Raw genomic sequence first — 17,642 nt, forward strand, 5'->3', positions numbered from 1 at the left:
GAATGTGCTAATGAAAGAGATTCTAGACAACGATGGGTGGAAATGGCTGTGGGAGAAGGTGACAACCAGGGCCCCTTTGAGGAACGCAGTTTCTTGGATTCACACGAGAGCGGCAAGTGTGTTAGGCAGCCCACCTTGGCTCCCTGCAGCTCTCCCACAGTAAGGAGCTCACAGCTGTCATGAAGAGGATGGGACCTGTTTGGCCCATGAATTCAATTGACTCATTGGCCCAATCACAAGAGATCAGTGACTCAATGCTCAGCACCCAGCTGGCAATGTGCCCAGGACCCCCTGCACTTCCCAAGCAGTGAGCACACACCCAATGGGTAAGCCCACGAACCCAGTTTATGACACTGTGTTGGGCAAAACTCCTGTCCCCAGCACTGAGCATGGCCTAAGCCCCATAGCAGCTGGCAAGGGACCCAACTGCCCTGCCTGCCTCTAGCTCCCAGCATTGCTACTGTGCAGGCCAAGGGTACTGAAGTTAGTCCCACTGTCCCCTGTCCATGCATGTTGGAGGGACCAGGCCATCGTGGTGGGGTGGGACAGGAGTATAGTTGTGGCCGAGGGCTTGTGAGTGGGCCTCCTACTCCCCAGCACAGGTGCAGGAGGAACTCTGGAAGCACTGCTCTGTCAGTGATACAGCTTCCAAGGTGTTCTTGAGTAGCAGACATTGTCCCTCAGAAGGGGTGACCCCACGGGCATGCGCACCCTGTTCCAGCGGGGGCCTTTTTTGTAGATGGGCTTGACGGAGCCAGGAGCCCAGCGCGTCAGGTACCTGTGGAGGGAGAACAAAGAGGTGCCTGTGAGGGCTGGGGGCCCAAGCTGGACGTGGGAGAGTGGAGCACTACCTCCTCAGGCCAGGCCACGGTTGGGCAAGCAAATCCTTTCACCAGTTTCCCTTTCCTGAAGTGCAGGGATTTTCCTGGGAGTAACTGCTGAGCGTCCTGTAAACAGATGGGCTGGGCTCTTGCTGCCGCAAGCCTGTGTGGCCAGGGTCAGGCAGCCCAGGGCCACAAGCTCCCTTGGTCTTTGTAAATGTCAATGTTGGTGTGTGTTTGCTGAGGAAAAGGTGGCGAAGAGGCTGCCTGAAGAGCAGATCATTCCTCTCTGGCCTCAGCCATGGGGCGAGAAGAGCTGATGTAAGGCTCTGGAGGAACCCATTGCTCTTCCCCATTTGGCTCACTCAGCTACCCCAGCCTTCAGGGAACTCCCCAGGGTACTATAACTGGTATAAGACCCCTGCCCCTCACCCAACCTGTGATGGGAATCAAGGGGTAAGGGCCCGTGGGCGCAGCCCTAGCCTAGGAAGGTTCCTGTAAATAGGAGGGGGGTGGGGAAAGATGGCTGCCGCCCATGGACCTTTGGCCTCCTTTGGGGATGGCCAGGGCCCTGATAGTTCCCAGAAAAGTGGCTCATGCCGGCTAGGATTGGGTTTTACTCTGTCCAGAATAAAACTTGGATCCTGTCCAGAAAGGCCCATCCTTCATTCTGAAAGCTCAGCCATGACAAAGGCCAGGAATCCTCCCCTGCCTCCATTCTAGGTTGGGGCTCAACCCAGCTGTCTCTAGAGACCATCAAAGAAAAGGCTTTTTTATTTAAAAACTCAATAACCTTAGCTAAAAACTCTTAGATAAAAGAAGTGAAAAAATGATTGCTGATTTATGCAGTTCAACTGAGCTCCGCTGGACCTTGGTCTTCTGCTGCCAGCCCTGCGTTGACAGAAGCTGCGGGAGTTGCTGGCCTGCACTCCAAGTGTGTGCTGGGCAGGGAGGGGAGGGCCTTCCATGTGTCTCCTGGAATTGTCACTGCCCTGGCCAGGATGATGACTGTGAAGGAGGCTAGTTATAGGGACTGCTTTTTTTTTTTTTTTTTTGAGGCGAAGTCTTGCTCTGTTGCCCAAGCTGGAGTGCAGTGGCGCGATCTCGGCTCACTGCAACTTCCGCCTCCTGGGTTTAAGCAATTCTTCTGCCTCAGCCTCTGGAGTAGCTTGGATTACAGGCGCCCGCCACAACGCGTGGCTAATTTTTGTATTTTTAGTAGAGACGTGGTTTCCTCATGTTGGCCAGGCTGGTCTTGAACTCCTGACCTCAAGTGATCCGCCCGCCTCGGCCTCCCAAAGTGCTGGGATTACAGGTGTGAGGGGACTGCTTTTTCTATGGTCGGTGGTGCTAGGTGACAGAAGAGTAAGGTAAAGGGAGGGGACCAGGGATGGCCCCTTTGCTGGCCTCTCCCAGGCTTCAGAGGGGTACATGAAGAGATGGGGTATGGGAGCAGGCTCCCCAGAAGGGTGCTCATTGAGATTTGGGGATGCAGAGGAAAAGCTGGAAAGGTTCTCCAGAGCTACCGCCCTAAAGCTGTTCTTTCTCCCATGCCTTGGAGAGGGAAGCTGGGCTTTAGCTGGCCTTGGGCCTGATGCCTGCGCCACACGGAGCGGCCAGCTGGCAGGGGGTGGGCCGGGTGGCCTCCAGCCAGCTCTTTGGGAACACCCCAGCTCTAGCAAGAACTAAGTCTCTTTCCTAAACCAGCCCCTTCCTACCTCTCCTGAAGGGGCAGCAGGAGGAGCGACACAGCAGCAGACAAAGCATGGCTCCGCCAGGCCCCAGCGGAGCCTGGACCCATGCATGGCAGCATTAAATGAGACTCCCCTGCAAGGGAACCCATTTCCTTCGTAGCCTGAACTCCCCCTCCCGCTCAGCGTGGCCTTTTGCAACCGACTAGCCCCCACACATCATCAATCCTGTGTCACGTTAAAGGATGCCGGATGTATGGGAGGGCGCCTGGCCTAGCTTCAAAGGCCTGAGGCAGGATGGATTGTGTCCTCAGGCCTGCTGCTGTCTCTTAAAAAGCCAGAGGGGGTGGGCTCAACCCCCAAATGGTCCATAGCGTAGTTAGGGGACATAGGAAGAGGTTAGCATGTCCTGCTCCCCAAGAGCTGCTGGCAGATGGCTGAGCTAGCAATGTGGGGGGCACAGGTAGAGATGGGCACACAGCCAGGGTGCTGGCATGGTGTTGGTAAAGGTCCAGCTCTGACTTAGCCCCCAGGGACAGAGAGGCAGGGTACCAGGAAGAAGCCCTGCATTCCCACATCCCACACCCCCTACCCTCCATGCCTGAATTCTGGTGCGGATCAGCCTAGGAGGCCTGCTGGGGGCTGAGGTGTTTGCTTTGCGTCAGTCATCTTTGATACCTTACAGAGAGCAATTCTATTAAAAAAGGACAAAAACTGCAATTACTTCCGCACCAACCTAATATGTTCCTCATTCCAGTCTGGGAACCACCAGCTGGACAGGAGGAAAGGGCCATTGGTAGGGAGAAGAACCCCCTCAAATCAATTCTACAGACCTGGCTCTACTCTCAACAAGGGGATACTAGAGATCTAAGACTATGTGAGTGTGCTGATGCCAGAGAGGAGGGAAGAAGGGAACTTGCAATGGGACAGCTGCTTGAATGTTAGACAAGAATCTGCTTCCACTCTACAGGGTCCTGCTTAGACTAGAAGGCAGACAAAGTGATTCCAAGGTCTGCAGGCCATCCTCTCCTTCTCTGTATGAACTCAGGGCCTCCTAGGCTGCCACATGGCGCTGTGTAGGTTGTTAACTACAACTCTGGGGAGCACTATTTGTGACCTAGTCTACATGGATGTTGCCCTGAAGTTGTCCAGTGTGCGACCTGCACAGCTGTATTCAGTGGCACTAACCCAGGAGGCCCTCCCATTTCTAAGGCCTTCTGTCCTCTAATAACCCCAGCGCTGGAGAGAGCTAGGATACTGAAAATTTGTAGTACTGACATCCCCACAGCCACCCAGTGTGATGTCATAAACGGGGGATTAGCACATTCTAATGCCCAATCAGCAGGCCTCTACCCTCCTTGCGCCTTTGCTAAGGGCCCTACAGGGGAGGAAAGAGGCTGAGGTTGGCAAAGAAGGCAACGGAAGAAGCGAAGACTGCAGCAGGGGTGGACTGATGGGGGTGGATGCTTAAGCTGGCAGGGAATGGAACAGACAGCCAAGGTGCACCCTAGTTTTCCTGAGCGCAGAATGCTCAGGTTGTTCACACCCAGGCTTGCTTACCGGTTGAGTTGGGGTTTGCTCTTCGGAACAACTCCTTCAGGAAGCCGAGGCCTGTGATTTGGTAATAGACCTGAGTGGCGGGGAAGAGGGGATAGTCTTTGCAGCTCCCTCTGCAGCTCTGAGGGGGCCAGAGGGAAAGCCCAAGGGAGCGGGAAGGTTGGCATTGGGTGGTGAGTATAATTAACACTCTGGATATCCACTTTTCTTCCAGGAGGGGCTGAAACATGGGGCAGCTGGGTGGGGAGAGAGTGCCTGCAGCCCTCTGCCCCTCTTGGTCCCCAGGGCCTTCTACCTGCTCGGTGGGCCATCTTCACACACTCCTCGATCTTGCGGTGTTCTTCCTGGCATAGGCCTGTGATCTTTCGGGGCAGCATGCCTCCATGAGGCCGGATGAACTGGCTAAGCAGCAGAACATCCTAGTGGAAACCGAAAATAGGGGATGAGGGTCAGCTGGGCTTGCTTTTGATGCCGGGAAGCTAGGGCTTCATGGTCTACAGGGGAGGCTGATATCTCCTGGGAACCTAGCTGAGATCACTTCCTCCACACAGAGCTTTGTACATGGGTCTGCTACCTTCACCCAACAAAGGTTAATCCCAACTTAGTAAGATTTTCTGTACCCCATTATCAACCCCAAGAGCTCCCAGCTTCTCTATGAGATTTTTTTTTTTTGAGGCAAGGGCCCACTCTGTTGCCCAGGCTGGAGTGCAGTGGCGCAATCTCGGGTCACTGCAATCTCTGCCTCCCAATCTCTTGCTCAAGTGATCCTCCCACCTCAGCCTCCTGAGTAGCTGGGACTATAGGTGCGTGCCACCACGCCTGGCTAATTTTTGTAGAGATGGGGTCTCGCTATGTTGCCCAGGTTGGTCTTGAACTCCTGGGCTCAAGCAATCTGCCCGCCTCGGCCTCCCAGAGTTCTGGGATTGCAGGTGTGCGCCCCTACACCCAGCCTCGTGAGATCATCTTCTGATAGACTAGGTTAGAGAACAGAAACTCTTCAAGAAGGGTCACCAATCTTTTATGTACCTGAAGCATCTTTCTTGGACAAAATGTCTGCTCAGATAGGGTTAGGAGACATGCCATATGTTTCCACACAAGAGGAAAAACCTGTAACATTTTAGACCTCAAAGTCTATATACCACAAGCCAGAGTATATGCAAACAGCCCCTCCACCTCCTGCCATTCCCTCTGAAGTGCGAGGAAGGCATAAAAGCCAAGGAGGAAGGAACCAGGGTTGTGAAGTTTAATCTCACATGATCTAGGCCCCCTGTGACCAGATCTGAGTGGATTCTTGGGCCTCCTTCAGACCATCACATGCCCACCAGGCTGCCTGGGACAGGTCAAAGGAATAGATAAGCAGAGCCAGAATCAAGACAAGGGACCACCTCCCTGCCAGGTCTAAAATGTTACAATTCCCAGACTGCTTGAGCCCAGGAGTTCGAGACCAGCCTGAGCAACATAGCAAGACCCCGCTGTCATAGAATGGCTTAAGGGGTTAAAGAAAACTCACCATTCCCCTCCCTGCAAGGGCCTGGCATGCCAATCTTAGCAGTCAAGTTCCACAAACCAACTTGCTGCCCTGGCAGGCGCCTTGCTGCATAACTACAGATTTGTTTTAATCACTGGACAGTTCCTGAGGGACCCAGGCCTTCAATTCCCCACCCCTGTACTTTTCAGAATCTGATGAAAAGAACTTGGATTGGATTAATCCAGGGCTAATCAACTGGGCTGGAGGCCCCAGCCCTCCACCCTAGGCTGCCAAGCAAGCTAACAGCTTTGTGCAGCTCAGGATAATGGTGCTCTGAGTGGAAAGGGGTAAGAGGAAAAACAACTTTAGCCTTTACCTCAGACGGGATTAGATTTCTTCTGCTGGAGAGAGCCAAGTATGTTTCCTGGAAAAGGCTGGTAGGAAGAGTGCCCTACAGTGGTTGGGCGGGTGTGGGGTTTGCTTTTCTATCAGCAGCTGAGGTTCCAAGGATGCCCACAACCCCACTAACTTCCGCATGGTGAGCGGCTGGGAACACTGCCCCTTGCCTGTGTGCTTGCTTCCTGTTACTCCAGGCGGCCATCAGGAGAAGGGCCCCAGGACAGAAAGAACCCCCCCCAACCCTCAGGGTGGCCTCAAGCCAAGGCTTCCAGCCCACGAGATTAGTTGGGTCACTCTGTTCAGATCCCATGGGCATGTGGCTTCTCCTGCTCTTATCACCTGACCAGGATCTCTGCCTTTAGTCATCCTATTCCACAAAGGGGCACAGGGACAACCTGCAGGTCAAACTGGCCCAGAGCCTGAATCACCTGAAACCCAAAAATAGGGTGTTTCATGTCACCTGTGAGAGCTCTGAAGAACAAGTAAGGATTTCTCCAGGGCTGTGTCCTTAGTCCCACGCCCTCCCCATCTCTGGGGAGGAGGTAGTGTAGTCATTAGGAGCATGGGATCTGCCTGGGCTTTCGTCCCTGGAGTTTGTATCCCAGCTCTGATACTGGCTGGGGGATCTGAGGCAAGTTCACAAACGTCTCCATGTCTCAAATTTCCTCATCTGTAAAATGAGGATGAAACTAGTACCTACTTCATAGGGTTACTGTGAAAACTAAGTGAATTAAAACAGGTAAGTACTCAGTGCCCGACAGAGTATGCACTCAATGTTAGCTGTTGTTATTATTCACTACTGTCTTTTTTCCCTGGAAACGACTGCACTAGAAGAGCTTGAGCAATCAGGTATCTTTATAGCTCCAATACAGAACGACAAGGTAATGTGTTCCCAGATCACAGTGAGAACCAAGACCATGTTCAAATACACCCTCATCATAAAAGAGGAAAGCCAAACCCAGATCATGATTCCATCCCACAAGAGTACAACCCCTGCGAGCTGAGTTAAGGGCCCTAGTGGTCTGAGGCACAACCAGACCACAAACTCAATCAGTGGCTCTCAACCCTGGTTGCACATTAGAACCACGGGAGAGCATTGAAAAAATGCTCAGGCCCCACCCCCCGAGGCTGATTCCACACTGTGACCTCAGTCTCCTAGGCTACCGAAGATGGTGATGGGTCTTCTTCAGAGGGAGAGCTGCGGTGAATGAGACCACATCTATGAAGTGGCTTGGGAGGACCTGGTGGAGCCCATGCATCATTATTTTTTAAAGCTCCCCAGGTGATTCTAATGTGCAGCCAGGGTTGAGAACAACTGGACAAAATGCTGCCATCTCTGGTGGTTCCATGAAATGCAGCAGTAGCTACAGCGGGGACATGCTGCTCCAGTTAACCAGGGAATCTGAGAACTTCATGACACACAGAACCGAGTGTCTCTGTACCCAGACTCACGTCATAGTTATACTTGTGCTTCAGGTTCCAACGGCAGATGGGGCACTGGCCAGAGGGGTTAGGAGGATTTGGACTCTCCTTGGGAGTCGCTGTGATACGGCCTTCAATCTAGGAGACAGAGAAAGTGAGCCAGTGTGAGAGACAGGGCCTGCGTGGAGCCACATTATCTTTGCACAAACCCCAAAATGATGGGAATGCTGGTGAAAGTTTACCTTGGGGGTTCTTGTGGGAGTAGCTAAGAGGTTTCTCTGCCTGAACTGTGGTGTTTATTCTGTAGTTGCCCTATGCTAGGCCTTGAGATAGCTACAGGGATGTGGTTTGGTGGCCTACAGGGGTAATGGAAACCATCTGAACTTAATACCAGTGTCAAGAGGGAGAGAGGGGTTTGCTCTATCAATTGAATGCTACCTTTCCTTCCTCAAAAGAAAAAAACAAAGGCACCAGAACACTATACTTTTTCCCCTCCTTGGCTTTTGGGGGAAAGTAATACATGCACATGGTAAAAAGTTTTAAGTGGCACAGGGATATAGAGTCCAAAGAAAGCCTCCCTCCCATCCCACATGTCCTCCTAGCGGGAAACTGCAGTTCCCAGCTTTATCTTACAGAGCTAAGGCTATGCCAATGGGTCTCAACCAGAGGTGATTTTGCTCCCCAGGGGACATCTGGCAATGTCTGGAGACATTTTTAATTGTCACGACTGGGGGAGGGAGTGCTACTGCATCTAGCAGGGATGTTCTAACCATCCTCCACTGCACAGGACAGCCCTCACAACAAAGAATTACTCAGCCCCAAATGCCAGGAATAGCAAGGCTGAAAAAACCCGGGCTGTGCCATATAAGCAGATATGCGTGCACTCGTTCTCTCTTTACAAAAGAAAGAAAAAACTAACACGATACAGATGGGAGGATACATTTCTCTGTCATGCTCCTTGCTTTTATCATTTTGGATGCCACCTTTTAAACCCTGCTGAGGCCAAGTGTGAAATGACCTCCCTATCGCTGCCGTATCCTGTGATACAGCCTTGGAATTACTAAGCGCAATAAACCAACGACCTGGGAATTAGCTCCAATTGCAAGAGGGGAGTTTAGAAAGCCTGGCTGACTGAGGCTGTGGGTTATGAGAGTGAGGCTGGGACGGGTCTGAGAGGCTTTGGAAGGGAAGCAACACTGTCTCCTGGGGGAGAAGTGGCACGGGGGAAAGGGGCTGGAAGTACTACTTGGCTGTGCAGGGCACTGCTACCCTCCTTCTGCCATGGCAATCACAACTATACCAGAAACTGAGATGTTAGAGAAAATTCGCAAGTACACGGTAGGCCTTGGGAGGCAGGTTGCAGTGGGTTGGGGGTTAGGGGGTGGGGAGAGCTAACATTTATTGACTCCCCATTATATGTGTGGCTCAGTGCTAAGAATGGTTCACATATATTAGTTCACTTAACCTCCAGAATCTAGTGAGGTAGGTGTCTGATCTTATTTCACAGGGGAGAGAATAATATCCAGTCAGCCATGGCCATGCCGCTAAAGGCATGGATGGGCTCTTCCCTCCCCTGAGGGCTCTCATAGGCCACAATGCCTCCACATCTATTCTATAAACAGCAGACTCATGCCCCACGTGAAAAACGCTCTTTATACTCAAAAGTCAGATGTATTTCTCTCCTCCAGCATGGAGTTGATAGAGTGAATGCTTGTTTTGGCTTTGAATCAAGGAGCCTAAAAGGTACCCTAAGGGGATTGGGGGGGGGGGTCCCCTAAAAAGAACTGTTTTGAGGCTAAGTAGTGGAAAGGCAGAGGGAGCATTCTAGGGGGAGACCCAATGGACTTGTCCTGGGAATAAGACTGCCTTGGGGAGGATTGAGCTTGGCTGGCTACCTAAAGGGTTAAATATCTGGTTGACATGGAAGTTACAGAGGCCTCTGGGAGCTCTGTGCAGTGACTGAGGATTTCTTGGAGGCACAGAAGGCCATGTGAAAACAGCGTTGTTGTCTTTTAAGGATTATAGGATAATGTAGGCCCCATGACTCCCCAAGGAAGGGAGGTGGGATGGGCCCAGGGAGGGAAACGGGGGAGTGGGTAGATGAAGCATTGTTCCAATTTTCTTACCAACAGACAAGCCAGGGCGCCAGCTAGTGAGGCCAGGGCCGGGAGAATGTCACTTTTTAAATGCATCATTTAAGGAGCAGTTTAGCCATTCTAGGCAGAAAAGAAAGGAACTGAGGTCCAGGCTCTTGGCTCTGGGTCAACTTACTCTGGCTCTCTAGGCGTGCAACAATGCCTTAGTTTCCCCTTTGGGAAACTGATTCAACACCCGCCAAAGAGCTTATCAGCAAAGGCCTCTGAGACCTTGCTACACAAAAGGCCACTTTCATCAAATAGCAGATACCTCAGCCCAGGCACAGCAACTGTTCCTGATTAACCACACTATAGCACACAGCTTGAAAAATAGTAGGCTGTGGGATTTATGGTCACTGAGGGAGCTGATCCTGGAGCTGGGCGTCCAGTTTGGGCCCCTCCCTCCCTCAGAGGAGCGGCGAGGGAGCTGATCCTGGAGCCGGGTGTCCAGTTTGGGCCCCTCCCTCCCTCAGAGGAGCAGCCAGGCAGCTCCAAGCGTTAAAGAGGTTATACATGGCCAACTCAACGATACTTACTATAGTTGTCTTCCCTTCTTGGATCTCCACCACTACGGAGATAAAGGGCGAAAAATTAGGTCAGCCATTTAATAAGGAACAGAGAGTTTCAAATAACAGCTCAAATTCTACACATCTGGAAAAAAGCAGCCTTCCATCTGTACTCTCTCACGGTCTCCACCTGGAACAGAAAGCATGCAGGGTTCACCCCACTAGTGCCAAGGCTCTATGCCCTTGAGGCGGGGTGGGGGCAAGCCCAGGATACCCAGGTAGCATCACCTCTCTGGTATGGGATTAAGGAGTTCCGCACTGTTTTTGCCTTTCTATGCAAAGATTTATCTTGGTTCTATCCAAAGGAATTGGTCAGATCCTGTCCTACGGTGGCTAGCAATAAAAGAGGGTGGGGTAGTGGTATCTAAAAGACCTTCAAAAGTATGCAGGCGGTGTGTGTTCCTGCACAAAGAGAATCAGATAAGAATGGTTTCTGCTCTGAAGAGTTTACAATGTAAGATATAGCACTGAACTAACACTATTCCAGTGGCACCCCAGTGAATGAGCAAAAAGACAAGTTCACTCCTAGAACACATCCTGGGAGTCTTGAGTGAAATCCTCTTCTCCCTGCAGGGTTGCATTTTATTATCTATACTGGAGAGTGTTGATGGACGAGGTAGGAATAAGGAGCATGAAGATACTGGGTCCAAGAAGAATTTCAAGTATTGCCATTCCAAACAGAGAGGGACACCCTCAGTGCTTTGCCTATTTAGGTGAGGCAGTCAGAAGAGAATCTGAAGGCAAGACAATCAGTTGCACACGTCTGTCAGGCTGAATACATTTCCTATCTTACCTAACCAAGATGCAGAATGAGCCAATAGCCCACATTCAGCTAATATAATCAAATAGTTCTTGGAGATACTCCCATGTTGACACAGTTTCTTTAGAAAGATAGAAGCCAGACTGGGTACAGTGGCTCATGCCTGTAATCCCAGCACTTTGGGAGGCTGAGGCGGGAAGAAATACTTGAGCTCAGGAGTTAAGGAGACCAGCCTGCGCAATGTGGCAAAATCCTACAAAAATCACTAAAATTAGCCAGGCGTGGTGGCATGCACTTGTAATCCCAGCTACTTGGGAAGGTGATGTGGGAGGACTGCTTGAGCCCAGGAGGTTGAGGCTGCAGTGAGCCATGATCATGCCACTGCATTCCAGCCTGAGGGACAGCGCGAGACCCCATCTCAAATAAACAAACAAACACCAATAAAAAGAGAAGGGACCATCTAAGGAAAAAGGCAATTGTAACCCAACCAGAGGCCCATGGCAGCATCTGTGATCACTAAGCTCTGTGACCAACACCTAACTGGACACAGACTGCTTGGAATTGTCCCTCATTTGTCTTCTGGGCAACCCATTCATAAAGACTCACTGCTCCAAAACAACCAACCTGAGAGCCTCTCAGTGTCCAACTCCAGACATACAAAGGAATAACAATGGCTAGAAAAGCCCTGAGGCTTTCTCCAGAGAACACTGTAGTTACTAATCAATTCAAAGACAACCTAGGTTTTTCCATGTAAAAGAAAATGGGTCACCCCACACACGGATCTACTTGTACAGAACACAGACCAACCCAAGAATGGGATTTGGGTGAGACTCAATGTGGTCCTCAGTCTGGAAGCCAGCACAGCTGCAGAGGGAAGGTCACTGCAATACGTCAACCTGCAGAATCAACCTACAAACGGAGGATGGGGAGAAATGAAGGGAGGTAGGAGGAGGGCACATCCCCAGTCCAGCAGGGGTTCCAGGCACCCTGCAACTTTGCAAATTTGCAAAAACCAAGTTGAGAGACAACCTAATCTGAGCAACAAGTAGTGGGGAAAGTTTCTAAGAATCCCCAAAGGAACCAAAGGAGAGACACGTTCTGGTACCACTGGAGTCGGCAGAAGAACAATGCCTTGAAACACAAGTGGATAAACATGTGGTTCCCTGCTTGGTGGAGGCACTTGGGTCCTAACCATGAGGTAAACAAGTCTAACAAAACACACATCACTCCCGGCAAAGTACCAAATCCTGAAGTCATCCCACTGGCCCCTGGAAAACAGATCAAAGCCCATGGCAAGCTCCACTGTTCACAAACTCCCCCTCCACACAGCAACTGTGAGCCAGCGAATCATCTTACTAGAAGCCAGTGGGTAAAACAATAGGCAGATGCTTATCTAACAGAGACAATTTGTCAAACCAGAAGGAATGACCTGAGAACTCACATTGAACTGACATTGATCAGGGTGGTGTCTCAGTGCAGGGGGAGAAGGCCCTGTTGGAACCTGGTCCTTGAGGCCCTTAGTAGATTTTAAGCCCCTGGAAAGAGGAGATAGGAATCAAAACAGTATTGATTTACAGCGTGCATACAAAAACGTGTCAAAACCAAACAAAACCTGATCCATTTTGTTCCTGGCTGCCTCCCTATTCAAGAGAAGTGGGGGTGGCTAAGAAAAGCTGGACTGAGAGATTTAGGCACTAACAGAAAACTTGTTTAGAAAAAGATGGAATCACCCTTGTGTTCTGAGATATGGCAGTATCAAGTAAGCTAAGGGAAGAGATGAAGCAGTTTTCTAAACTAGAACTAAGGGCCAAAATCTTTCCAGATAAGCACTTCTCATACACATGAAATAATCTGTCCCCAGTGAGGCAACACATTTGCTGGGCACTTATGGACTATACAGCTTCATTCTACCTACTGTGAATTACAGTAGAATAGGAGCCACAGTCTTTGCCCTAGAGGAGGAAAAGAACAAAACTCTGCATGGGAACTTGACTATAATAAAGTCCATGCCTCGTAAAGAGGTCCTTTGAGTACTTCAGTAAATACTTGCCTAGGATGGAGTCCAAGATAACTGAATTATAACAGTGTGGAACAAATGACATTGTGGTGAGATTGCAGTGAATGCAAAAGGAGGAGACAGGGTGACACCTATAGTCTCAGCTACTCAGGAGGATCACCTGAGCTAAGGAGTTAGAGGCCAGCCTGGGCAACACAGCAAGACCTTGTCTCTTAAACAACAACAACAACAACAAACACAGAAAATGCAAAAAACCTTGATGGCCACATGAACAGACACAGTGAACTGCAGCCATGTAAAGACTCAACTGCTTAATAAAAGAGGAAGTGAAAAAAGATGAGGAGTGCAGGGCACTGCTGAAGTGCCCAGAGACCAAGGTCCCTCTTGGAGAGGATCTGTAGAAACCAGGGCCCAAGCAGAGTAGGAAAGACTGGAGTAACTGATGGCTGGGCAGTGGCCCTAATAGTCTTATGTAGGGTCAGGGAGAGGTGTGCCATGTTTGGGATGTGTGCTTGCATTTCTGGCCACTGACAACTTTTTGCAAACACCTTCCTGCCTCAAGCCCTGCTTCCTCCAGTTCATCTTTAACTCTACCATTAAAGTTTCTGGTTCCCTCATCACCTCCCCCTTTCTTTCCCTTGGACCCCTGAGGGAATGTCCCTCTGCCCTATGCTTCAGAATGAGTCGTCTTACTGCTGCACAAAAATTTCTTCCCACTAGCAGGTTACTCTGGACTATGTCCCCTGAATTCTTTAAAGACTCCAACCTACTCCTCTCTCAAAGCTTTTATATGGGACTGCCCAACCTGCCAGGCATACCCTTGTCTGAAACGTTAGGTCTTCCAGAAGGCCTTCTTAACTGACTGTGAAAGAGATGAAGCAAATTCCCTCTGGCCTTTACTCACTTCAATATACCTTTCTCTAAGTGTCTGACAGATCATGTCTTAATTTATATAATATGTTTTTTTTTTTTATTTTAAATACATTTCCTTCACAAGGGCTCTAAGAGGGATAAGGGAGGAATGAGATCCAACACAGTCTTTGCTAAATCTGGCAGTGCCAACCATAAAGGCACTAAATGGTCTTTGGCAAGTTAACTGCTAAGAGCTTTCAGGGAAGGAGGGAACAATAAGGGAGGCCCTGGCATGGAATACCAAGGTGATGTTACTGGTGGAGAGGGAAGAGGGCTGGCTCTACTTCCAACTCCATCACTTATTAGACATGTGATGCTGGGCAAGCTATTAAACCCCTTGGAACGGCATTTCCTCATTTATAAAAATGAGGACAGTTAATATCCACCTTTAAGGTGTTTTTGAGAAGACTGAATAAATGTATGTGGAAAACCTAGCACAGTATTTGAAGCAGGCACAGTAAGTCACAATTTCTATTTTCGTCCTCCTTCAGTCTTGCTTTTTCCATAATAATCTTTTTTTGGCTTTGTGTATCTCTCTGGACAAACTTTAAACCAGGCTTTCTCAACAGCAGCAGGACTGCCATTTTGGGCCAGATGGTTCTTTGTTGTGGGGAACTGACTCGTGCATTATGTTTAGCAGCATCCCTCGCCTCTACCCCCCAGATGCCAGTAGTACCAGTTGTGACAACCAAAAATGTCTGCAGACATGGCCAATTGTTACTGGGGGACAAAACTGCCCCCCAGTTGAAAATCACTGTTTTAGACTGAAAGTCTGCATAGACAGGAAAATTGGTGCTCAGTCCTCAAGAGCTGACTAAAATTATGTATTATTATCTGATACTTTGAAAAGTAGGATGCTTGAATATTTTCAGCAAGAGAACCAGCTTCTTTCCCACAACTTTAAATTCTCTGTGTACAATATTGTTTGGGTGTCACATATACCAGCTGAGACTAGTCAAAATTAGCTATATGTATAATACTTTATGCCTTACAAATAATGCATAGACTAGCAAAAGAAAATGTTTTCATTTACAAGCTTTGAAGATAGGTGATTCTTAAGAATATAGAATATGGTAGTGCCTTCATGTAGAATCATATTAATTCAACCTAACATTTAGATGAAGGACTTCAGAGACCCATTTGATTTACAGTCCATCCTTTTTCACTTTTTTTAAAGAGGTGGGCGTTCTCACTACGTTGCCCAGGTTAGACTCCAATTTCTGGGCCCAAGTGATCCTCCCACCTTGGCCTCCCAAAGTGCTGGGATTAAAGATATGTACCACTGTACCTGGCTTACAGTCCATCATTTCACAAACTCTCCAAAGGAAAAAATTCTTTAAGTCTAACTTCAAATATTTGTTGTTAAAACAAAACAAAACGATTCCTCTTGCCTTTTTTTCTGGAAGCATAGCAAAATCTGCCTCAACTTTGAATTTCATAAGAATATGCAAATTGTAGCCAATAGTGTTTGACACTTGGTAGACTCCCCAAAATGGTATGGAGATATGCCTATTTTGCAGCATGGGAACAAATGAAACATCCAAGTCCTATCATCTGCATGATTTCTTTAGTGTCTTTATTAATGGGTCTACTAATGGATAAGTTAATCAGGCAATATCCAGACTTTTTTTTCTAGCAAATGCTCCACTTCCCTTACGGGCTAAATTCTTCAAACATACCTACTATTTCCATCTCTTCATCAACTATCTCTTTCATTTCTCCAAACTGGATTCCTTGTTTGCCACTCTATTGAAATTGCTGTTTGAAAGCTACAAAGAGACCTCTTCTGAGACAAATCCAATGGCCCCTTCATTAGGCCCTTTTTAGACTTTTCTGCTCCCTCTGACAACAATGATCACTCTTTTCCACTGGATACTTCTCAGCTTTCGTTAAAGGATATGCTGCCCAATACTATGCCAGATCCTCAAAAAACCCCACATCTCTTCTTTTGCACATCACTCATCCTTTCCTGCTTCCAGGAGTACACAAAGGAAGGCTATGTCCTAAAAGACTGTTTCACTCTCCGCCAGATTCCATCCTTTTGTGAGCCTGCTCAAGACACATCCTCTTTATGAAAACTTCCAACTGGGTTTGCTGTTTCCAGTAACTGAGTCTCCCTGTACTTCGTCACGTAAAAGGCTAACTTGCATTTATTGGAGTGTGTATATACATAATCTCATTAGAACCTAAGCTTTTCAGAAAAAGGGCTGTATTTTCTGTCTCCAGAATTCCTTCACAGCTTGAAGCATAGCACTTGGCATTCAGTAAACTCTCAGTTGATGCTCGAATCAGGCCGCTTTCCCAGATTAAGATTAATGAAAAGCTGAACTACCATCCTGCATTTGCCTATGTCTCAGCTATTCAATGGCCTTTCCACTTTGGCCTCCCCCTCACAGGGAGACTAGCGGCCCGGGCAGAGAACGCCGCCATCAGATCACAGCATTTTGAGAAGGGAAAGTGGAAAGGGAGGCTCTGGGAGGGTAACCAGGTGGCCTTCCTTCGTGATCCAGAGACTCTTTAATAAAAGAGACTGCGATTCGGAGAACATGGAAGGAAGAATTAACATGCAAACCCTTTCCGAAAACTTTTCTGAGCCCTAGGACAGGTTTATTGTCTGCTCCTGCTAAGTAAGCAGGCTTTTCTCTCCGTCCTCCTCCGCCTTGTGAAAATACTCACAAGGGGCAGGAGATCAAGATAAGGGGGCAGGAGATCAAGATAAGGCACCAGGGTGTGGAAGGGGCTTTTAAGCACGCCTGGGGAGCCGGTACCTCCAAAGTTTCAGAATCGGACGAAGGAAAGGGAGGAAGGAGCGCACCGGGGCTGGCGAAAGCAGTCTCTGCCGCTCTTCTTAATTTCAGGAGGTTGCTGGGACGCATGACTCACCTTCCCTGAACCCGCGAGCTGGAAGCCGAGACCAGCTGGTCGCTGCCGGGCCCGCTAGTAGCCCACGGAGAAGCCGCCCACAGCCGGACACCAGAGCCTTGAGGGCCGCCATCTTCAAAAACCTACCCTGACCTCTCGTCCGTTTCCGCTTCCGGAACGCAGCGCCCGCCGCCGCAGTGGTGGGGCAGGAACGGCGGGGCGGGGTTGTAGTTCACTTGCTCCTGTCACATCATTTCTCTCACCTGTCCGCTTTGGGATACGAAGAGAGGCTTCTGCGTCAAGCCTACATTTCGTGTTAAGGATCTAGGGGAGGTCTTCTAGCTCCTGTCTGCCAGTGCCTACAAGTCTTCAAGGTTGCATTCGTTTCCTGGAAGGCTTCCTTAGGAAAATCGCACGCAACACCCCACCTATGTCATTAAAGCTTTCTCTTCACTGCACGTGAGCTGTGGACTTTTAGCTTCTGTGACTGGGGCTAGACCTCTACGGGAGAGGCTGAAATGGTTAGGAACTCTGGCTCTGGAGTATCGGATATCAGGCAGACCTGGGATAGAATTGATACCACCTTCTTCCCTGACCACTGCCACACTGGTCTTTGATTTGCATATACTTAGACCTCTCTCTAGCCCCAGGGCCTTGATACAAGCTATTTCCTTTGTCTGCTCTTTAGCTGTCTAGTTAGCTTCTGCTTATTTCTTAGAGCTCACCTCAAACCTTATTTCCACAGTTTTGCTTGACTGCCCATTCTTAGCACCAGATGCCTCTCCATCTTAGTGCTTGGGACAATTTCAGTTTTATGTTTGTTTTGTATGTGTCATCTCACCAGACTGTAAGCTCCATGAAGTCAGGAACATTGTTTTCTGTTGACTCGCACATCTCCAGCACTTAGAATAGTTCCTGACACATAATAAGAGTGCAATATATACTTGTTGAATGAATGAGTAGAATCTATTTTATAGGGCCTAGGGGAGGACTAGACCCTGAAGATTAGATGTGATAAAACATAAGTGATCG

General features: G+C 49.1%; 1 protein-coding gene across 2 annotated transcripts; it reads right to left on the bottom strand.

The window, feature by feature from the left end:
• Positions 1–175: 175 nt before the first annotated feature.
• MRPS18A (mitochondrial ribosomal protein S18A) lies at positions 176–16,807 on the bottom strand. Of its 2 annotated transcripts, XM_003833240.6 has the most exons (6): positions 16,632–16,807; positions 10,030–10,061; positions 7,389–7,496; positions 4,365–4,488; positions 4,073–4,142; positions 176–778 (listed from the first exon to the last, which is right to left on the bottom strand). In XM_003833240.6, the coding sequence occupies exons 1-6, from the start codon at positions 16,741–16,743 to the stop codon at positions 634–636; spliced, it is 591 nt and encodes a 196-aa protein (XP_003833288.1). In that variant the 5' UTR covers positions 16,744–16,807; the 3' UTR covers positions 176–633. The 2 variants fall into 2 exon arrangements, with proteins under 2 accessions (XP_003833288.1, XP_008956990.1); XM_008958742.4 differs by lacking the exon at positions 4,073–4,142 and having other exon boundaries at positions 16,632–16,789.
• Between the last annotated feature and the right edge of the window lie 835 nt (positions 16,808–17,642).

The sequence above is a fragment of the Pan paniscus genome, chromosome 5 (genome assembly GCF_029289425.2).
Source record: "Pan paniscus chromosome 5, NHGRI_mPanPan1-v2.0_pri, whole genome shotgun sequence".
Lineage (NCBI taxonomy): Eukaryota > Metazoa > Chordata > Mammalia > Primates > Hominidae > Pan > Pan paniscus.

What these genes read in the sequence shown, in the direction of transcription:
- MRPS18A (XM_003833240.6), bottom strand. Translation starts at nt 16,743, where the DNA reads ATGGCGGCCCTCAAGGCTCTGGTGTCCGGCTGTGGGCGGCTTCTCCGT. An exon ending in AGCTCGCGGGTTCAGGGAAG is followed by an intron (nt 10,062 to 16,631) that starts GTGAGTCATGCG and finishes TTATCTCCGTAG; the next exon opens with TGGTGGAGATCCAAGAAGGG. An exon ending in GAAGATGGCCCACCGAGCAG is followed by an intron (nt 4,143 to 4,364) that starts GTAGAAGGCCCT and finishes CCCGCCACTCAG; the next exon opens with GTCTATTACCAAATCACAGG.